The sequence below is a fragment of the Cygnus atratus genome, chromosome 2, assembly GCF_013377495.2.
Source record: "Cygnus atratus isolate AKBS03 ecotype Queensland, Australia chromosome 2, CAtr_DNAZoo_HiC_assembly, whole genome shotgun sequence".
Taxonomy (NCBI): domain Eukaryota; kingdom Metazoa; phylum Chordata; class Aves; order Anseriformes; family Anatidae; genus Cygnus; species Cygnus atratus.
In genome coordinates, this window is record NC_066363.1 from 22,026,942 (window position 1) to 22,048,407 (window position 21,466).

At 46.0% G+C, this 21,466-nt stretch overlaps 1 protein-coding gene across 1 annotated transcript in view; it reads left to right on the forward strand.

The window, feature by feature from the left end:
• Nucleotides 1–8,666, forward strand: part of RSU1 (Ras suppressor protein 1) — a 98,443-nt gene extending 89,777 nt beyond the window's left edge. Inside the window, exon 9 of the mRNA XM_035545308.2 lies at nt 8,206–8,666. Within this exon, the coding sequence (XP_035401201.1) occupies nt 8,206–8,308 (103 nt within the window). The 3' untranslated portion in view covers nt 8,309–8,666. The remainder of the gene's footprint in view (nt 1–8,205) is intronic.
• The last annotated feature ends 12,800 nt before the right edge of the window (nt 8,667–21,466 follow it).

Sequence of the window (21,466 nt, forward strand, 5' to 3'; positions counted from 1 at the left end):
AGAAATGCCTAACACATACTTGGAATTCCTTTTTGGAAAAAAAAAAAAGTTCTCCTTAACATGCAGGAGTTCAAGGAAGTTGGGATTAAATTAACCATTTTCAGAGCTGATGTCTGGCAGAATTAAGATTATCTGCAACTGCCAGCCCTATGGGAGAGCAGATGTTTATAAATCATAATTACTTCAGCTCAAATCTCCCCACACGTATTTCTCACCTGATTTGTCTCCTTATATGACTGACTGGAGTGTGTTCCCTCTACAGCTGCAGTTCGGGCTGCCGAGTGGTCACGGTGGGACTGGAGGTGCTGTTGTGAGGGGCACCGCAGGGAGCTCCTCAGCTCAGGCCAGAGGTCCGTCAGGGTCTGTCCCTGACAGTAACCTGTAGGGAAGGAGCATCAGAAACATGACAAGTAGAGACTATTTCTCTTCTTCAGGCACAGCAAGCCTAAAGGGGAGAGATTGGGGTTGAGGGATCTGGCAGAAGGTTGCCCTGTGGGATGAATGGTCAAGTGAAAGGACAGCAGGTCTGGCCGGTGAGGGACACACGGTATGGATGGGCACGTTCTTCACAGTCACTGAGACAGTGAGCCCCCGGACAGTTTTGGCTGAGTACTTTTTTGCTTATTGAGATTTGGAGTGTTTTTAGGCAGGAATTCGCAATAAGTCAATGTTGGACTGTGTGACTCAGCCGAGTCTCTAAAGTAACGCAGCTAACAGCTTGTGAGTGTGTGCAAAGTGGGAAAAGAGAGGGAGTGGTTTCTCTGGGCGGACTTCATCTAGCATTTTAAAATACCTAAATGTGAGCGTCTGCGTGTCAGCTGGCTGCCCACTGTCCACCGTAGACAGTGGAAATCTATAACAGCATGTAGCAACTGAGCACTGCACAGCAGACCCTTGTGTTTGGTCAGCTGGAAAGCCCTCAGCCCTGCTGGCTGTATTAGCAAGGTCTCCACTGAGTACAACATGGGCTTGGGCACCTGGCTCTCCGCTCATCCTAAATCCACTCCTTTTCTGAATCATGCTCCAAAAAATGAAACTAGCCACAAACAAGAGCTAAATGGGGCTGTTTGAATGGTGCCTATGTTTTAGCTTATGCCTTAGTGCCATGGTTCTTATACCAGGAGAAGTATGCCCCCTTTCAGATATTTAATGTGAACAATTTGGGGTGGACCCCAGAAAATCCAGCACACTTTCTCTTCCCCTTCTCAAAGATCTTGCTGTGGCAGCCCCGTTAGCATGCTGTGTTTGCCGACATGGATAAGGAGCGGGAGGGGAGCGGGATTAAGAGCTGGAACTTGTGGGTACGTGTGGTGGGCAACAGCCAAGTGGCGTGGCTCAGACTGCTTCCTCTGACCACGTTCCCTTCTCCACACGTGTGTGGCCAAAGCCAAGAGAAGGCAGATGGCGGCGTGGCAGCATCGTGAGCAACACCGTGCTTCCCCTGCCTGAAGAGTTTGGGTGCTGGACAGGACGGAATAGCCTGTGCAGGGGTGGCCAGGTACCTGCGGAGTGTCTCTGTGTGAAGGTAGCAGAGGAAGACCCTAGAGAGCTCCAGTGCTCTGCCTGCTGATGCACAAAATCTCTTCGAAAGGCAACATGCAGGGGCACAGAGGAAGGTGGTGTCAGCTCCACCTTTGCAGAAACTTTGGGTCATAACAATTATTTGGGCAGGTGGAGGGAGCAGGACAGTATCACAGAGGAGTGTCTTGGGGCTGTGGGGTGTCGAGGTTTGAGGCAGTTTAAAATATTAGGGGTACCTGAGTGAGAGTGGGGAGTGTAGGAAGACAAAGCATTCCAGACCTGGGAATGCTGGCCCAGTTTTACAGCGTGTTAAGAACTGCTGGCTGAGGAGCCCAGGCACTCACCCAGCAGCAGGCAAGGGGAAGCACCAGCACCAGTTCAATAGCACTGCCTGAATTTCTGAGTATGAAGAAAAAGCTGGTACACAAGCAGATGACAGGCAAAATCCGATTTTTAATGAAGAAGTTTGCAGAGAGCTTCAGATGATGAACATCTCTGACACTATTGCCATCTGCTCTTAGAGCACTCGCAAACAAGGGGCAAAAAATTAGCTGAATAAAATGAGTCACTCGTGTCTGTGCTTCCTTATTAAGAATCCTGAAGCTGCAGCTTGCCATCCGAGTGTGCAAGGAAACCAGATATTTGTATCACTTACCCATGTAATGTTTCTCTTAATATAAATCATTTGACTTACATCACAGAATAAAAATAAGTTATTGGTAAGCTACCAGAATAATACAATACTTGCAAAGTAAGTTTTACACAGACACAAACCTGTTTTCTCTCGTGGGCACGTCACTGGCAAATTAAACCCCTGTATCTGTCTCCCTCCTGGGAGAACACGTGGCTGGAGAAGGTAACGTGTCAGCAGCTCCCACAGGAGAAAAGGCCAGGCTCAGTCACACAGCGGACGTACCAAAGGAGCAATAAGCCGTGCAAAAACTGCCTGGGCAAAGGCATCTTGGAGGAAGTGCTTGAGAGTTAAAACTAATGCAGGCTAAGCAGCATGTGTCAGCCTGACAATGCTTCTTTCAGACTTTGGTCTCTCGTGGTATCATTGCTGGTTTATCCTTTCCCCTCTCTTGGTTCAGCATGTGAGCTGGGGTTCTGTTCTCTGGAGGTCACTGGAAATGCCCATGGCTGAAAAAAAGCCTGATTTTGAAAAATTGAGCAGCACTGGGATCTCTCATGTATGTTTCTCGGATATCTGAAGACAATATCTCTCCAGGATCATATCTGTCTACGCCTGTCCTTTTTATTCTGCATACTCACACCATATGTCTATTATAGACAGAGGGAGCAATGTATTTTTATGGCTAGTTCTTGAACTCCTATTTCAAAATGCTTAAACGCAAGAAGAAAACAGTGTGCATGCAACGCATTACACCAGTTCACTAGTTCACACGAGTTCACTCTTTTCATCTGTGGGAGTATGTAGCCTTCAGCTAGTGAGTGTCACGTTGTGCAAGAGAGAAAAATTGGAGAAAATTGTGCTGAGGGGGATTTTTGAAAATGACGCCTTTTCAACTTTGTGAATTTTAAATTCAGAGATTTTGGTAGCAAGATTTTTTGTATACTTTCAAGCTGCAAGGCTTCATGCCTGGGCTTATACTGTAAATTGCAACATTTAGCAATTTGTAGTTTAATTTAGAAGGATCACCTACTTTCCTAAGTGTTTAAGTAATGTGGCAGTCTGTGGTTATTGATTCTCTCTGAATTTATTACAAGAAAGCTGTATTCACTCTCTCCCCTTGGGAATGCCCCTCCTGAACTGCATGCTTGCTAGTGACAGCTTAGACCCTTGATACATAACCAAAGACCTTGCCTAATATCCTTGCAACTGCTCAGGGAATTTTTATTAAGTAAAAGCATCATTAAAGTCGACAGAATGATGAAGTTTAATGAGCATCTTTCTCACTTGATATTGTTAGTTTTGCTGCAGCAGCCATAGTGCTCTCATTTGTTACTTCCAGTGGGGCAGATAGAAAATGCAGGGAGAATTTGTTTGTGTTTATATTTGCATACAAAGAAACATTTATGTTCATGAGAAATGTTCGCTTTGAAAAATATATACAAGGAAAGAAAGCAACTGGAAATATCTCTTTGAGGGTTTTCTGCATTTTCTGTCTTGCATTTCATCTCGCCTTTCACTTTAACATAACGAGAAGGCTGCATGCAGTGCTGTAGCTGCTAAGTCTACAAAGGGTCGGCGGTTTGTGAGCTGTGATTATGATAACTAGCTTCTGACTTGCTGAAGACTGCAAGTATCTCAAGTATTTATTTGCAGTCTGGATTTTACTCCTCAGCCCAGGCTTTGGGCTGAGAGGTTGCGTAGCATTCCGCCTGGAGCTATACCATGAACCCGTCAAGTTCCAAATACCAGGCGTGAAGGCGCCTGCCGTGTATGTATTATCAGCACTTACCTCACAAATCTGCCTTAAAACAGTAAGAACAATTAATCTTAGTATTGCTCTCCCTGTTTATCGAGGCCATCTGCCCTTGCCGAGGGTCTTGCCATGCAAGCAGCTATGTCAGGGTTCCACCACGCAGTAAATTGCCACCCACCAGCTGAGCAGCGAGGCTGTCTGCGGGCATGTTTTAAGCTGACCCACGGTGCCAAGGATAGCGTGCGAGTGCCTCAGCCCAACGTGTTTAACTTCACGGTGATGGCAGAGCAGGAGCATGCACCCAGCCACTACAGCTTGGCTGACAGACGGTGACTTACAAGCTGTGCTTTCCACGGCTGCATCCTTCCAGTAGGTATCGAAGTCATTAAGGACTGTTTGTGTGAACTCCACTACTGTTATAGCCAAAGGGTTTTAGCTTCTTGTGCAATTCGGGTAGTTGCTTCTCCATGTGGATCAGTTCAATTAGGGCTGGTTGTTTTTGTTGTTTTTCTGTTGTATTTTTTTTTCCACGGGAGCTATAAAAGTAGTGTCTGTCATTGTACCAGAAGTTCATTGAAAATCCGGAATTCTCTTTTCCCTCGTGTAACAGAAGGCAAATTCTGTCCCAGAGGCATTATCACAGTCATTATTGTATTTAAATGTTGTTGTGACACCATATGTCTCCTTGTATTTGATGTGTGCAAACACAAGAGAGAGAGTCCCTGTCTGTGAAGGCTTATATAATCTAAATACGTCTGATCCTTGCTCTTTGCGTAGCAGACTACTGTGATAGATTGTAATGCATTTATCTTCAGCTGAGACAGCAACGTGCAACTGAAACTTACTTGAAATTTTGCCAGAGAAACCTAAGTAGATATGTTTGATTGGTTTATTTCAAACCCAGTAAGTACTCTTCTGGATGAAGTTTTGGTGCCCGTGCCCATAGAATTGGTTGGACATGAGAACACGGCAAAAGAATGTAAAAGTGCTGCAGATTTCTGCAGCTCACACAGATCTACTGCTACGAACGTAGTATTTGCATGGTGACAGGGAGGAAATTGCCAAAGTACCAACAGCGCTGAATATTGTAAAGGAGCAAATATCAAAGAAAAACTGCTACCAGAACTATTTACAGGTATATTGGGATTTTTACCACTTAACACATGCAGTGGCTGCTGGACCTCATTTCCCAGTCAAAAGATATTGCCCAAGTAGACTTGCCAGCACTCCACAGTTGATTCAAAATTGCCAATATTCAGTTCTTCCACTTCAAAAGATGCATGTAGTCAGTAGAAGTCCCACCACACCCTCCCTTTTCAGAAGTAGTTCACTAAATCAGAGCTCTGCCAGTCCACAAGCTTTAAAATTTGCACTGAGAAAGCAGAAAATGAGAGACAGAGTGAATGCCAGAAGCATTGACTAAGTGGGAAATTCATATGACATTTCCAAAGCAAAAAAGCGGAGCCTTAACCAAAAAAGGGGCATATAATACAGTGAAAAACACCAAAGCCATTCTAGTCCTCTCTGGGTTGGCACTAACAGGAAGCTGTAGGCAGCAGTATGCTGAAGACATAGAAATGTTTCTGTGTGTGTGCTCAGATACAATGGATGAGTGGATTCTCTGTTAATTCAGTGCTTACAGTCCCAAGTGGGGACTTTTTTTTATAGGAAAAAACTCACATTCCACTCCAGTGTAACGTGGTTTAGTGGGTGACATTGGTGGTAGGGAGATGCTTGGACCAGATGATCTTGGATGTCTTTTCCAACCTTAATGATTCTGTGATTATTTCTCCAGAGCCAAAAAACAACTTGAATGTTAATTTATTATTTAACTAACTCTTGGTGTTCACAGAGTAGAGCAGCATCTATTTGCACTTTTCTATTGCTGGCTACTCAGAGTTAGGAAATTATTGCTGACAGTGGCTCAAGTGCTGCGCTGCTTATCATTGAGAAAAAGATGCTTCTTGTCCCCTGACTCTTTCTATCCTGGATCAGTTTTTGATGAGACAGTCTCCTTGAATGACAGCGAAAATATTTCTGTGCTTTCCAACAGTGATAGTATTTCCTCGTACCAAAACATCCCCTTCCATATCTTCTCTCTCTCATCTCACTTAATGCCTTCCAAAATGGGACAGGTATTTAGGATGGACATTTGGTTAGTACATGTGCTGTACTGGGATAAAATACAACCTCTGCTGTTGGGGCTGTATATCTATGAAAATGAAAATACATCTGTTGGAGCTAACAGTCAGCACGCAGTTATCACAGGCATTCAGGGCTCTCTCTGCATTTGTCAGGAAATTTCTCGTTGATGGTGGATGATGGCACACATAACATTTTGGTAAGCTGAAACCGTGCCTTAGTTTACAGTTGTATTTTCTTTGCACCGGGCTGTTTTGGGTAGAGTACACCTTGACAGCAGCCCGTTTAGCAGCATGATGAAAAGCCGCAGTTGCTGAGGAGGTGAAAATAAGTGCTACTTCTCCTCGGTGCTCTAGGAGAAGCTCTAATCCCATTTTGCAATCCAGCAAACCCAGGGCTGAAGTATCTTCCAGATGCTGCGAAATAATAAAGCCGAGGGCAGGTAGAAGGTTTAACCTCCCAGCTTCAGTATGTCTTAGCTAAAATCTCTCTGTATCTGCCATAAATAGCCCCTCCAGAGCCATGCTGTTGTATACATGGTGACTCAAGGTACCTCTGTTTGGATCCTTGTTCAATGTCTCGTGCGTACAGTTGACCAAGGCCTATGCCAGGTCATGTCTGAGAAGCACGGCCAGTTCTCTGCTGCTGAGATGAGTTTCAGCCTGCAAAGTTGAAGAGGTGGCTTTAAGTGAAGGGTCGCTTTATCTCCGAGACGCCCACTCAGGCTGGTAGCCATGGCAGAGCTGTGTATCAGGTCATGCTCTCTGGACATGCAGGAACAATTCATGAGAAACTAACCCAGTCCTGACGTGACTAAGCAAAAGTGGTGAAAGGATCTGTAGCTGGTCCTTGTTTGCTACAAGGGCTGGACAGATGCGTGAGCTCTACACGTGGACTTCAGCAGGGCTGAGTGCACGCGACAGTGTGCGATAAACCAGGGCAGCTCGCCCCCTGAGGGGAGCTGGGGCCTCTGGGGTGCCACAGGCACCTGGAAAGGCAGGGCCCAGCTTCTATGGCGACAGCGCTGACTGACCCGTGCTTCTGCACGTCCAAAGGCAATTCTGGGAAGAGTTGCTCAGCCCAAAGCCCCTAGGCCTGTTGTGTTTCTTGAGAAATTCAACCAAAAGGTGGAGGGGCAGTGACACAGGGAGGGGCAGTGACACAGGAGCAGCACTGTTACCTTTTCAGTAGCAAAATTCCTGTCAGGTTTTAGACGTCCATGTCCAAACCTATTGGCAATAGCGTGGGATCAGAGCGGACGCCCATCAGCATGAAGCTAAAGCATTAGCAGGGGGACACCTTTCAGAGGGGTTTCAGTATTTGTGTCAACATCGCCGGTGTTTATACAGCTGAATGAGCAGAAACAAAGCTCAGCTCCATTCCCTTTAGATACACTGACACCCCTGCAAAGTACATCTTCAAAAAGCACTCTGTGTCGATATGGGAAGTTAAGTTTGAGCTGTGTTTATTTTTGGTACATTTTTAATTTAGTTTAATCAGGATTACTCATAAATTATCTATTAATTACTGTGTGATATTTAGCAAGATCCTCTCAGCCATGTAGACTGTTTAGTGTTGCTGTGAATGCTAGCTGTCTTAATTGTAGGATACTTTGTCAACATTTAATCAGTGGTACTTACTAATGTGGCAGTGATGTGTTGGTAGCTGTCCCAGTACTATCAATCATCTGTGAGCAGCAAAGAAGGCTGTGACACCATTGCTCTCTGTCACATTATCAAGCCCTTGGGTTTTGAGTTAGGGATGATGCTCACTTTGCTCTAAGTGGGCACTCTATCTCTCCAGCTCAACCCAATTTTTGTCATTGTCGACTCGAATACGCATCCTCACAGCCCTCTGAGCCTTGATTCCCAAACTGCAGAGTAAAGGTTGCTAGTTTCTGAAGGCAAAACTGATTGCTCCTTCACTGCTCCAAAGGCCTGCTCTTCACAGTGTTACTCTAAGTCACAAAAAATCAGTAACGTGGACTGCAGCATGAGATTTGATAGAAAAATGAGTGTGCTGAGACAAAATAAATGTAATGACCTTCCACTTTTTTTTATTTCTAGTAACCAGATGTGTTGTTTAACATGCTGCAGATTAAAAGCCTATATTTAATGGTTGTATCACAAATATTCTTTGTCTTATTTCCTTACAGTCTTTACGGCAGACACATGCAGGCAAACCCTGAACCTCCAAAGAAGAACAATGACAAGTCAAAGAAGATCAGTCGTAAGCCTCTGGCAGCCAAGAACAAATAAGTCCCCAGCTTGTGCCTTTGTTTTTATATCTTTTATATCTCTTTTGCATGTGCCTATAGTATTCCAACACATTTCCTATAACTTATATTGTAAGGAAGCAGAGACTAGAGGTAAAGGCAATTCACTGTGTGTGCTGCTTTAGAAGATTCTGCTGAAGGAATACAAAATTACACACTCTCCTAATTATGGTCACATTTATGTAGCCATTTAATATATCACTGTCAAACACATTTTAGCTTTTCTATTTATATGTACATTAATGTCCTCTGTTCACATGTATTGCATCCTATTAATATCAGGTTTTTTGCACTTACACGATAATAAATTTCATATATTATTACATATGATTTTAATAAAAGCCTCTATTTGTCTTGTGTTTTTATTTCTTTGGTAGGACTTCTGAATGGTGATATTCTTGAGGAACATAAGCATCCGGTTTCCTGCAATGTGTTAATTTCTTTTGTAGGAATGTGGTAGCATTTTGTCTGATACAAGTTGGTTAAAATGTAAAGCATTCTGTTCAAGAGTGAAAAATTTTAATCAGTTTCTGTTTCTCTTTTACATTGCTGTGGCCTGCTTTTTTGCTTTGAAGGTTATTTTGAAATCAGGGAGTAGGGGAGGGGAGAGAGGAAAGGAAAAAAAAAATATATCTGTGCAAAAAGCTGCCAATTGCCAGCCTCAATTTGGGGAAAGAGAGCTTTCTCATTTGAAGAAAATGGTATTTCTGCCACTTTTTTAAAGTGATTTTTTTTAAGCAGAAAACCCAAATAATGTATTTAATCTCTGCCATGAAAATGCTTGTATTGAAGAGGTGTTCCAAATGGCTGTTGAAAATGCCACAGGTGCTATATTTATCTGTACAAAGCCCGCACCAAAACCAAGCTCAGAATCTGCATTTGTGAAGTGATTAAACAACAAATTGTTTAACATCTGAAGTAGCTTCAGGTCTTATCAGTGGGAGGAAAAAACAATAATACAGACAGGGATTTCCAAACAGTTTTAGTCTTGCAAGAGCAAAAGCTAACCAAGAAACTCAAGGAGCAAGAACAGGTATTCATAACGAGATAGGCTGAGTCGGGACCTTCGTGCTCCTGATTTCTACTATCATGGATTTCATACCTGAGCAACACAACCCGTTGCTGAGTTTCTGGTGCCGTCCAGCCAGCAAGCCAGGAAACTTGCCCAGACTGCTGTTGTATTAAATAAAAGATGAAAAGGTGTTAAATATCTCGTGGTAGAAACGACACATTCTGTAAAAGCCATCTTGTATCTAAAGACTTTTATCACCACCAGCCTCTTGATCGTGTTTAGGATTACCCCAGCGTTTAAATAATACATGGTTGCCTTAGTTTGGGAATAAATGTATTGACATATATTTTGCAACAGATTTTTTGAATTGGCAAGCAGGGATAGGAAGTTGGCTTAAAGCTTTAGACACATTTTGAGTGGTCTTTGGTACTTCAGAATAATGAGGCAGTCTTGATAGGCAGATGGAAAGTGGTGAAAATGATAGACTTGTCAGGAACAGTCAATTTTATCTATTGCAAACTCTGCAGAGGATTTTCCAAACCTCGTAAGTGATCTATCTGGGGGAACAGTTCCAACTGCAACAGGCCCGTTGAGGTGCTGGGTTGGGTGCATGTTACCAATCGCGACCAGAACTGGCCAGCTGCTAGAACGCACACAATTCAGTCTAGACGTAGGCATTAAAACATGAGGGTCTCTAGTGACAATAACACTCGGGCTACAAAAAGCCTTGAAGAAATGTCAGTGAAATGTCAGAAGATCCCAAAACTCCTATTGCAAATTCCTTTTGGAACAGAATAAATAGCAGAGGCACACCTATTGGGAAGGGACGGAGTGGCTCTAGACCCTTCCTCCAGCATCCTTTCCTGACACTGTGCCCTTGGGGGTGGCAGTGGCCGCAGGGCTGGCCTGGCAGCTGCCTGCAGCTATGTCTGGATCCCTGCTTTCAGGCTGGAAGATGTTGTACGTGTGCTCGCTTCATGTCCCTGAGCGTGCCACCTGTGCTTGGGCAGAGGACCATGGCCGAGGGCAGGGCTCGGCGCAGGTGCAGCTGAGCCCTGAGTGACAGCAGGGCCACCTCACCCTGGGCTGGTACTGTGCTGGCATCCCCCTGCATCTGCCTGGGCCCTGCCTTCTGGCTCCTTTGGCTGGAATGGAAATGGGGCTAGAATTAGCCATGGCCATGAGGTACCCCAGGCTGCCTCCAGCACCTCCTTGGGGGTTAAAGAGAGGAGCTGCTCAGTGGCTACAAGGGCGTCAAAGCATGGAGTCGGGGCTCTGACATAAAAATAAAAGCTTTGGGAAGGCCTGGCAGTGTTATTTGTGGGAAGCTGTAACGCCGCTTTAAATAAGCTGCTGATTTTGAAGGAAGGATTAGTCAGACATCCATTAGCTGCTGTTGCAAATTTTGAAAATGTGGAAAGGATCGTGCAAAGTCTCCTCTGCGGTACTTCTGAGGTATCGATTGGAGCGTTCCTGGGTTTTCACAAGAAGAAAAACAAAACACCCAACCTTCCCACTTCTTCCCCCATGCAGGATGAAGAAATGCAGTTTTGACAAGCAAAAGCAAGAATGAAGGGTCTGGGGAAGAGTAAGTGAAAGGCATAGAGATGAGAAGGATAAAAGAAATCGTAAAGGGAGAAGTATTATACTGAAGATGGTGGCAGATGGGGAAAAGAGAAGTTTCTTGAAAAGAAAGATGAAAAAATAAGATAATGATCTGAGAAGACGACATAAAACTAAAATGTATAAAGCTTTACAAACAGAAAACAAAATGGGGGGGGAAGGAGTGCTGCTCTTCAGAGGTTCGGCGCAGAATAAAAGAAGTGGGGAAGAAAAGAAACTCATCTGGGATGTACCATGCCAACGTTTTAGTGGTTTTAAAAGGTGCCAGCTTCTCAGAGCAAGCTACACAACAGTTTTAATGCGAGCCTGATGGCATTATGTATCTGTTCTCTGGAGTCCTTGCTTTTTTAATATTTAAAACCAACTTGTTTCATTTTACTGGGTCACACTTAGTTCCCCGCTATGCTCTGAGGAAAGGCAGTGCTGTGTCCTACCGCGCTGAACCAATTAATGAGCATCGCGGCCCACGATAGTCCCTGTGGTGGTCACCATGGTCACTTCTCCAGCAGATCCATCAAACCAAGGCTCCTTCCAGCGAGTGCTACCCGAGGGGACAGGTTGGGTTGTGCCACCTGGGGCACAGAGCTCCATAAAGGCAGAGTTTTGCTCCTCTGGTCAGCGTTATGTCAATATTATATTGACAATACCTGGCTTATGGTCCTTGGAGAGAATTTTTTTTTGCCATCCAGTCACTCATTCAGGTTGCCTCTTCAGGCCAACCTCTCTTAGACCCAAGAACATGCCACTTCAAGGAGAGAAAATAATGCCTATTAGAAGGAGATTTGCTTCTTGTGGCACTTGGGAGCTCTTTGAAAACAACAGTGCTGGTGATTCTCTCTTTAGATTTTGCATGTGGTGAACTGGAAAGAGTTTGGTGATTTTTTTTGCATACAGTGCACCCTAACAATTTTTTTTAATGTATTACTGAGACTGACATGCTGTGTTAGTGCAAAGAGTGGTCCGGGGGGGTGAATCCTAGGGCAGAATGAAGCCAGGAACCCTGATGTGCAGGCACCATCCACAGTGAACCTGCAGTGTCTGTTAACCTCGGACAGCCCTCCTGATGGACAGATGGGGTTAAATATATGTATATATTTATCTATATATATATCAGCTCTGAGAATTTAGACACCACCATTACTTGTGTTTCTTATTTAAAATGGAGATGGGCAATGATATTTTGTGATCCTGACGATTCACCTTTTTCTGACTGTTAGTCTGGAAGTACATTTCCCTTGGAGTCGCTGGAATGCAAGCGACTTTATTTTGTTTTTAGCCAGGTCTTTTCCTGTTAAGGAAATGACACCGTAGCATCTGCTCATCAGTTAGCTGCCAGCCTTACAGCTGGTAGATCACACCGGCACCGGGAGCAGCTTCACGTGAAATTGCAGCTTGTCTGGAGACACTGCCCAAGCCGGCACTGCTGGGCTGTCCAACCTTCGGGTGGGCAAGGCGGGGAGGCGCTGGGCTCCTGGGGGAGCGGCAGAGGCAGGACCCTTCCCTCGCTCTTCCAGACACCTCCTGGGCAAGGTGAGGAGCTCTCCCAGCCCCGGCAATGCCGGTGTGTGGTGGGAGGACACATCCGTGCCCTTCCTGCTGGTGCTGAGCAGCAGGAGCCGCGGCGAGGGGTAATTCTTCCCCTTCGGAGCAGGTGGGAACTGTTAAGATCCTCATGACAACCAGGAGGAGTGAGATTGTCATCGGCTATATTAGTTGTTAATTTTGTAAATATTAACAATTTCTAGGATTATGGCACAGGATGTGAGCTGTCAGCTAGTTTTATTTTCCTCCTACTCCTTGCAGTGACACATCCCCTACACGCCGGGATCTGTGCCATGTTTGTTGCCTTTCGCTGACACCAGGGCTGGCAGATGTGCTGGGAAGGAGCCGTTATAGCCTCCCCAAAGTCAGATTTTCTTCCCCTGCTACTTTTCCCGGGTACTTTGTTTCCCCTGGTCTAAGAAGCAATGCAAAGCACAACCATTTGTAGGTACCTGGGGCTGGTTACTGGCCGAGGCCGCCCGTGAAGCCGCCGCTGCCACCCCTTCCAGTTCACCTCTCCATCCCCCTGCATCAGGAGCTGAATTAGCGCTCCAAGGAGCAGTTTCCCTATTGTGAAAAAGCCCTCAGAGATGATATTTTTACACTGTATCTCAAGAGCAAATTTATTTTTTTTCCGTATTTTTAGGCTGAGGAGCCTCAGTGTCACCCCTGCCGCTTAATTGCTGTGCTCGGAGCCAGCTTTAGCAACCGCCTGGACACAAGGTGTGCCGGGGTACAAAGCACCAGGCACGGCCGCTTCCCAGCCCGGCAACAATCTGCGTCCAGGGACAGTGACACACGGGCACTGGGCAAAACACCCCCCTCATTTCAGTAATGGCTTTAATGAGGTTTTAACGGAGTCCTACAGGCCCCTGGAAGGAAGGCTCCTGCTTGTTCTGGTTTGCTGGTCACTGCTTTTCTGGTGTGGAGGTGGCGGCTGGTGGCCGTGGTGTAACAGCGTGGAGCCATTCCCAGGGCAGTGCCGACATCAAACCCCGGGGAGCAGGAACGTCTCCTGCCTGGTGATTGCCCCGGTGACCCTCATGTGCCAGCAAGCATGGCTATTCCTAGGTATAATTAAATAAAAAAACAAATGCTTGGCATTATTGCTCATCACTCTCTCCACCAACACCCCTCCACTGCTGCACAGTGGTAGCTCCATCTGAGAGAGGGAAACGGCCCCCGCAGAGGACTCGTTCCACCTGATGGCCAGGTGCTGACTTTTAGAAACCGTGGAGATGGTGGCCTGCCTTTCAGCTGATCTGAGCTTTCAGCTACCTCTTTTTTGTTCTCACATTGATCTAGATATTTTATTTCAGTTAGCTCCTCAAACATGCCTGGCATACATGAGCACACAGAAATGAGCAGCTGTGTTGGAGCAGAAGTGGGCTCTGATCCAGAGGAACAAGGTGCGCGGGTACTTCTGGGGACATGATTTTACCATCTAGATCGCACAGAGTGGCTTTCCTGGGTTAATTCCTGGCCAACTGAAGCTACCCAAAGATTTCTGCTCCACTGGTGGTATCCTTTAAACACATTGTAGATCGGGAATTCAGTATTAATCCATCCCGAGGACAACATAAAAACCAGAACTTTGACTTAAATTCAGGATCCTTGCAGACAACGCGTCGGCTTGGAGCTTAATTGTCGTTAAAGGCTCCCGGCTTCTCGTGCAAGCTGTGAGGATGACCAGCAGCAGCTGTAAATGCAGTGTTCAGCCTTTGCCAGCAGTGGGTGCAATAATACAATTAGAACAGCAAGGAAGGAAAACACCAGACCTAGGGAAAAAAAAAAAATATATATATATACATATATACATATATATATATATATATAAAATAAGCCTTGCAATTCTTTTAATTCCTTGTGTTCTGGTACAGAAACGTGCTGAGACAGCTCACACCGAGCCCGACCGTCACCCCAAGGCTTGGCAGGGTGTTCCCAGGGAGGCCGCTGGTGTTTCCTTTCCCCTCACTTTCCTTCTACATCACCTCCTCCAATTAAGAAACCAAATAATTTGGAGGCAGCCATGCGGCACCAAGTGCCATTGTAAGTGCTAAAAATATCCCTGAAGCCTCAGGAAGAAAAAACAAAACACCACAAAACCCAGCAGATCCCCTCGGCGGTGCATGCAGAGACACCACGGCCCCTGCTTGCCCCATTTTGGGGACGTCGACGTGACGCCGAGGTCCTGTTGTAGGGTGACTCAAAGTGCCCGCTGCTAGGCTGCAGCTTGGCTTTTTTAGCCAAGGGGTGGGGGGAAGGGGTTTTGAGTTTGTTCTTTCTGTTCTCGCTGTCCTGTTCTGTAATTAATGGGCAATAGATTAAATTAATTTTCCCAAGCCGAGTCTGTTTTCCCGGTGACAGTAACTGGTGAGCAATCTCCCTGTCCTTATCTCAACCCACGAGTTGTTTCATCCCATCTTCTCCCCCTGCCCTGCTGAGGAGGGGGAGCGAGGGGGCGGCTGGGTGGGCACCTGGCAGCCAGCCTCAGCCCCCAGCCGCCACTCGTTGCTCTTCTCAGCAAGGCTTCCGACAGAAACACCCACCCCAAGAGATAAAGATCGACAAATAATCCCTCCAAAGCCTTTGAAATGGAAAACCCCACAGGTTTAGGGGGAATGTGGAATTTCTTTTTTCGTAAATCCTAAGAAACCCAGGAAGACCAGGCCACCTAGCATGGCTTCACAGCTAGAGCCATGCTCAGGCAAGGCACAGGCTGCTGTAAGAAATAAAAGAGTGCATCCAGTTCTGCATCGAAGTTTTCTGTTCTTGTAAACCAAATGAAATTAATCATTACATTTATCTACAGGCTGTTCTATAAAATCAATAAGCTCTAGCACTGCATAGCAATCAAAATATGACAAGGCACTTAAACTTTGCCAACTCAATCCAATTAATGATATCTTCGTTAGAAAACAGTCATTTTTATAGAGTCGGTTGACTCTTCAAGGACTATAATATAAGCTTGATATAAGCTCATTGATTTTTACTTTATGATTTCCAGCTGAAAGCAAACAGAGATCACTTGCTTTATAAAACTGTGAAAATATGTGTATATTTAACATACCGGTATTATTTATAAGCAGCAGATAATATTTAAGTGCCTCTTGTACGCCTTGATAAAAGTGGTTCATGAATTCAGCCCTCTCAGATGTTCAGAGGATGTTCTCTTACATTATTACCATCGTCATTTGTCTTGCATCTCTGACACGTGCAGTTTTTTATGCAGGAAAACTCTGTAGATGAGACTCGTCAGCAAAGAGTAGGGCAGCCTGAATACCTATGAGGTGTTGCTGCAAAGTGAGCCCTTCGTCTGTGTCGGCGCCTCCGAAAATCCCAGCATGGCTCGCCCACCTTTTCACGTGACAGCCTGGGAGCCTGCAAGGCAGAAGGCTGACCAGGAGGCCCCACAGAAAGGCAGACTGGGATCATACCGCAGGAACAGGAAGGTGTAGGGGGCTAGAGGTGGGGAAAATCTTAAAGGGCACTAAGGATATGTTGGGGTGATGGGTAGAGGGAGAAAGGTTTGTTCTGGGGTAGGGACTGGAGGGAGGAAAAGGACCTCAAAGCTCATGAAGCTCTCAGTTTGTCTTGGGAAATGAGAGGTAAAAGACTAATCCTGCAAGAATATGTAAAACAAGAGGTAAATAGCATAAAACCTAGCTCCTGTCCAAGGATTTCATGCCCCAGGAGCATCCAGGCACTGAGGGATGCACAATGACTGCGACCCAAGGGTATTTTAGACTTCTCAAGCTGATGTTCATGGAGTGAACACGAGAATGACTGGTCTGAGCACCAGTTTCACTGGAGGGGACAGTATCTCCTGCCTTCAGTAAATGCGTGGAATAAATCGATTTAACCACCAGTATGGTACTGATCCTCGGTCCTCAGGACTGGACATTGGGTCTTACCACTGTGCCATGCCGGTGGCTCTCTGTCAGAATGTGCCTTCACCTTCCCTTGCACTTGTCCCCCTCACCCATGCACTGCTTAATGACCATTTCTAATGCATCCAGGGAGATGGTGGCCAGGTCTGGTGGAAGCACGGAAAGGCCTGCATTTTCTGTCACCAAACCAGAGGTCTTCCTCCTGTCCTCTATCCCTGTACAAACTCCAAAAGACAGGCTCTAGCATTTGAATATAAAAAAGCAAATCTATCAGCAGTGGCAGGAACATCTAGGTAAATCACATCGGTGCCACATATTTCTTAGTAACAGTCCTTAGCAAGGCAGCAGCATTAGTTAAGTGCAAAAGAAACCAATAATGGCAAGTGCTTGGATTTTGGTGGTTTATTATTAATAGCAAGCTCTTGTTAAAATTCTGAATCTGAGAGGGAAGAATGAGCTAAACTGCTTCCACCCCATCAGTGCCTGGATCTCCCCAGAATTCAGAAGGGTCTCCAGGGAATATAGAGAAACGAGGATCTGGCTGGGGTTTCAAAATAAAAAGATTAAAAATGAGAAGAGGAACGAGTTTTATTTCTTTTCCGAAAGTGTGATTCTGTCTTCGGTCCTGACACATACCTTGCAGTGCATTGCGAGATAAGAAGGGCTCCGTGCCCCGGTGAGCCAGGACCTTCAGGGAGGCAAGCTGTAAAGATCTCAGGGGAGAGATGGTCGCTGTGGTCAAGCTGCTTCTACCCCCTTTTTCCATGGGTTTTGGCTGCTGGAAGAGATATAACGGGGTGAATAACTGGATGAGTCTCAAGATAGTATTTTGACAGTCTTGAAATCAGACAGGTTAATAACAATTCCTCAAATCAGCAACAGGGGGAAAAACAGTGACAAGAAGATTAACAGACTGTGCCAGAGGGAGCCCACCCTGGGTCAAGTGGAGCTGGTACAGGACCAGTAGCTTTTTACAAACACTGAAACTTGCCTAGGGCAGAAAATTCACTTCTGGCTAGAATTAAGTGTGAGCACACGTAATGGAGACCTCGATGCTCTCTGCCTCTCTCCTGATGCGGACTGATGGGTGGAGGGGCCGATTCCCCAACGAGGACACGTGTGCCACCCCAGCTGTGAGCAAACACCACAAAAGAGCTATCCTTAGAGCAAACGCCTTGTGAAAGGGGGATAGTGGCATCAAGTGGGCCACGGCTGTGTTCCCCAGCCGGGTCTCTCCCTGTCTCTGCTGCCTCGTGAGGCTGGCTGCCCCGTCCCCACAGAGCCACCCGAGACGTGGCAGCCAGAGGTCCCTGGCAGGAGTGAGTGACGGTAATGGGAGGTAATTGCAGCAACGCAGACGTGGAGAAGCCTTCCTAGTAATTCACTGCTCCCAATAATGCAATATAAATAATCCCCTCTAAAGTGATGGTTTTGACTGCAGCCTGGTAATTTCTTTGCCTTTTTCCTTAAACTAGTTGTAAACTGAGATAATCAGTTTCTGTGGGATTATTAGGAAAATCACACATCTATTATGCTTCTCAAATCAGCCATTTTTCCACCTTGTATTTTACTTAATGTCTTTTCCCTTTTATTCACCCTTTAAACTGAAGAAAACAAACATTTTTCGTTAGTCAGGCCAGCTATCCTGGCTACAAGCACTGCTGTGGACATTTCTTCCAGAAAGATTAAAAAAAAATTGGTAAAAATTGTAAAAAACCTTCACAAGCATTACAGCTCCAAGGTCTTACAGCATCTTGAGTTGCTGGAGTATGGATGCTGGAGTGTGATGTTACAGGGAGACTGAGGCAGCCAGCAGCAGCCAGTGCAGGAGCTCACTCTGATGCTAGGGGTTACCCCGAATTTAGGCTGAAGAGCAGCTGATGGCAGCAAGTACACAGAAGGCAAGATTTCCTAAAAGGCTGGTGGCAAGAAGTGCAATTGAAATTGTGTCCCAGCTTGGAAATCCCACCTACACCAGGGGTCATCTGTCCTGAAACACCAGCCTGGCTCCCAGGTGATACCATGGCCCAGGAATCAGCCTTCAGACCCATTCCAGGTGCAAAATTGCCAGTGAAGCCCAGAGCACATTTGCTCTGCCTCTCACCTCAGCTTTTTATCTGTCAGGGCTTCCTGTCTGCTCCCCTCCTGCCTCCAGCCTGTACGGCAGCTGTGCCGGGTGGGTGGAGGCCTCTAGGTCCATAGCACCATTGCTCAACAAAGTCAAGCATGACTGAGAAGTATGTGCTGTCTCACTTGGTTATTATTTTGTGTTTCAGCACTACCAGCCAGCACAGGAGGCTCAGCTGACTTTGAGGACGTGTCCCTGCAACCTCACGGCCTTGTTGATGGCCTGTGTGGGGGCATTTCTGAGGGCCTGTGGAGCAAGTGCTGCTCCTCAGCCTGGGCCTCGGGGAGCCCCCCAGCAGCACTCTGCAAGCTGGAGAGAAACCGAGGGTGGAGGGTCAGGCTCCTCACCTGGGTGGGAGAGGGAAGATCCCTGGGTGGGAATTACAAGAAGTTTAAAATAGGAATAAACCTCCAGGGTCTCAGAAGGGAGCATGGTGGGAGTGGAGGTGACTGTGTGGTATGCGTTGGCCCTTGTCCTGCCTGCCACCACCTCACTCGCTCGTCCACCCTGCTGGAATTACCACAGGCTGAGGGCTTCTCGAAATAAATCTCTTCTTATCCAGGGTTATGGCAAAAAGCAGGATTTCCACATTGCTGAGAGCCATGCCTCTTCCTGATGTGTGTGACAATGGCTGATGGCACCACAGTGGGCATCCCCTGCTCTGACTTCTCAGAGTAAGCCCCTCAAAACTTCTAAGAAGTTCACCAACAAGCTGGTGGACTTCCTGTGAACCTCCCTTCTGAAAATACTATGTGAAACTGCCTCTGCATAGTGTGAAGGGCTTTGGTTTGACATTGTGTACTCTGGCACGCACCCTGTACTCCTGCTTCCGTCGGTCACAACTCCCCTTTCAGGCACCCTGTGAGGTGGCCTCCCCCTGTGCGCCCACAGGTGGGTCATACAAAAGGCAAACATGCCAAAAGTAAGCTCAGACGTGACCCACTCCCACGTTTAAGTGTTACCATTTGGGTGCACGCAATCAATGAGACGGGCTGTGGTGGCTGGATGCAGTTTAGGAAGAATATGAATAATTCGGTAGAGAGGGTCTGGTGCAGAGGTCAGCACAGAAACGAGGGAGCAGAGGTCGGAGCAGCAAGATTAGAGCACTGGGGACCAGGAAGGCTTGGGTCTGGATTTCTTCAATTCTCTGCAGCAATTGTGTTGCTTGACCCTTCCTTCTATAAAATTTAAAAAATAAAAATGGACAAATATGTTATGCATTATGATTTATCAACTATGGGGAATCTTTGTTCTCACATTGCTTTTGAATGCTGAAGTGTCAGCACTCATCACACAGACTCTTTGCACACCAATACCTAATGCTTTTAGTTTCCCACTGAAGAATGACTTCTCTGCCATTACACAAACCCTCTCCACTGAACTAATATAGATATAATAGCATCTTGTGCTAGTTACCTTAGCTGGTTTTTAGTGTTTATGGGATCTTACGAGCATGGACTGTTGGCTCTGATGGATACATGCCTGAGCAGGGGGCTTGGTCACCCCAAATCACCCACACAATGCAGTTGCCCCACTACCTGCATAGCATTGGTGTATACACAGTAATTCAAATAATGCTGCTGATTTCTGGGAGAAAAATTACAAAGCCTGTTTCATTAGCAAGCTATCTAAAGTAACTTCCTTGATTATAAGGTAAGACAAGCAACAGAAGCAACAGAGTTCTCTTGCAGTGCTTCTGGTGCTCTGTTTCAATTTCTGTTTCTATTTTATTTCTAAGATTTCTCATCTCCCGACATGCTGAAACATCCGTCTTCAGCTACAGTGAAAACCCATGGGTTTGCAGAAAAGTCAAAAATTTGTCCTCATCTGCTGTCTGTGATCCAGTCAAATGTTTCAACCCAACAGCTCTGGAGTATCTCATCCCTTTGGCAGTGTTTGCTCAAGTATGTCCACTTGTCCGTAGTTTTCTGCTCTTCTTGTGTTGTTGCTCAGACAATGGCTGTGTTTGAAGAAGGCTTCACTATGCTCTTGCAGCAGTACAAACATCAAGAGCTTTTGAGGCACTCTGTGAAGAGGCTTTTAAACCACAGTGCAGCTGGAGGAAAAGAAGTGGTATCAAAAGTAAAGGCAGCATGGCAGACCCGTTATACCTCACGGAAATCCATCAAAAAATCCACAAGGGCTGTGGGGATACCAAGTTAAATGTGGAACTATAGGACGGTGCTGGTGGGGAAAACACAAAGGCTAATGCATTTTTCAGAGAGGGGGAAAAAGGGAAAAGGCATTGTAATTCTGTGCAAAAATCAGAAGCAGAATATACATCCTAGCTGTTGACTGTTTTTTCCTGAGCTGGTGAACAGGATAATTCCTATGCAAAAACACAGCAAAGATGGGAAGAAAACATATTAGTAAAGCCGAATACATTTGTCAGTCTAAATCACTGAGCTTTAAAAGATGATGGAATACAAATAGCATCAGTAGAGTAATCCACATAAATGCGTGTGCCCGAGGACCAGGTCCTCAGTGTGCCGGGGAGGGTGTGGGCCGGGGGAGGTGTTTTGGGGCACGGGGGCTGTGCAGCAGCCTCCTCCCTGGGCTGGAGCCTGGCCCCGACCCGACCGTGCCAAGCTCCTGCTGCCTGCTTCAGTGACAGCTTGGGAAGGGCAGCACCAAGCCCTGCCTTGCTTGAGGAGTAGGCATCACATACAGGGAGCAGTTTGATCCCTGTGGGTTGAGAAGACCTGACTTAGCAGGGTTTTTCTTTTTATTTTCAATCTTCCCAAGTACTTTGAACAACCAGCTTTTGGTGCACACAAATTAGGCTTGCAAACCAACCAACGATGTTTTGATCAGGTGTTCTTTTGGGGATTAGTTGCCCGTAGCTGTTATTTCTATTTCTATATCTCTGTATTTATACACTTACATTACACACTCAGAGCTGGCTGCACTGATGTTGGGTGGTGCAAATCCTGCCTGTTTGCCTGG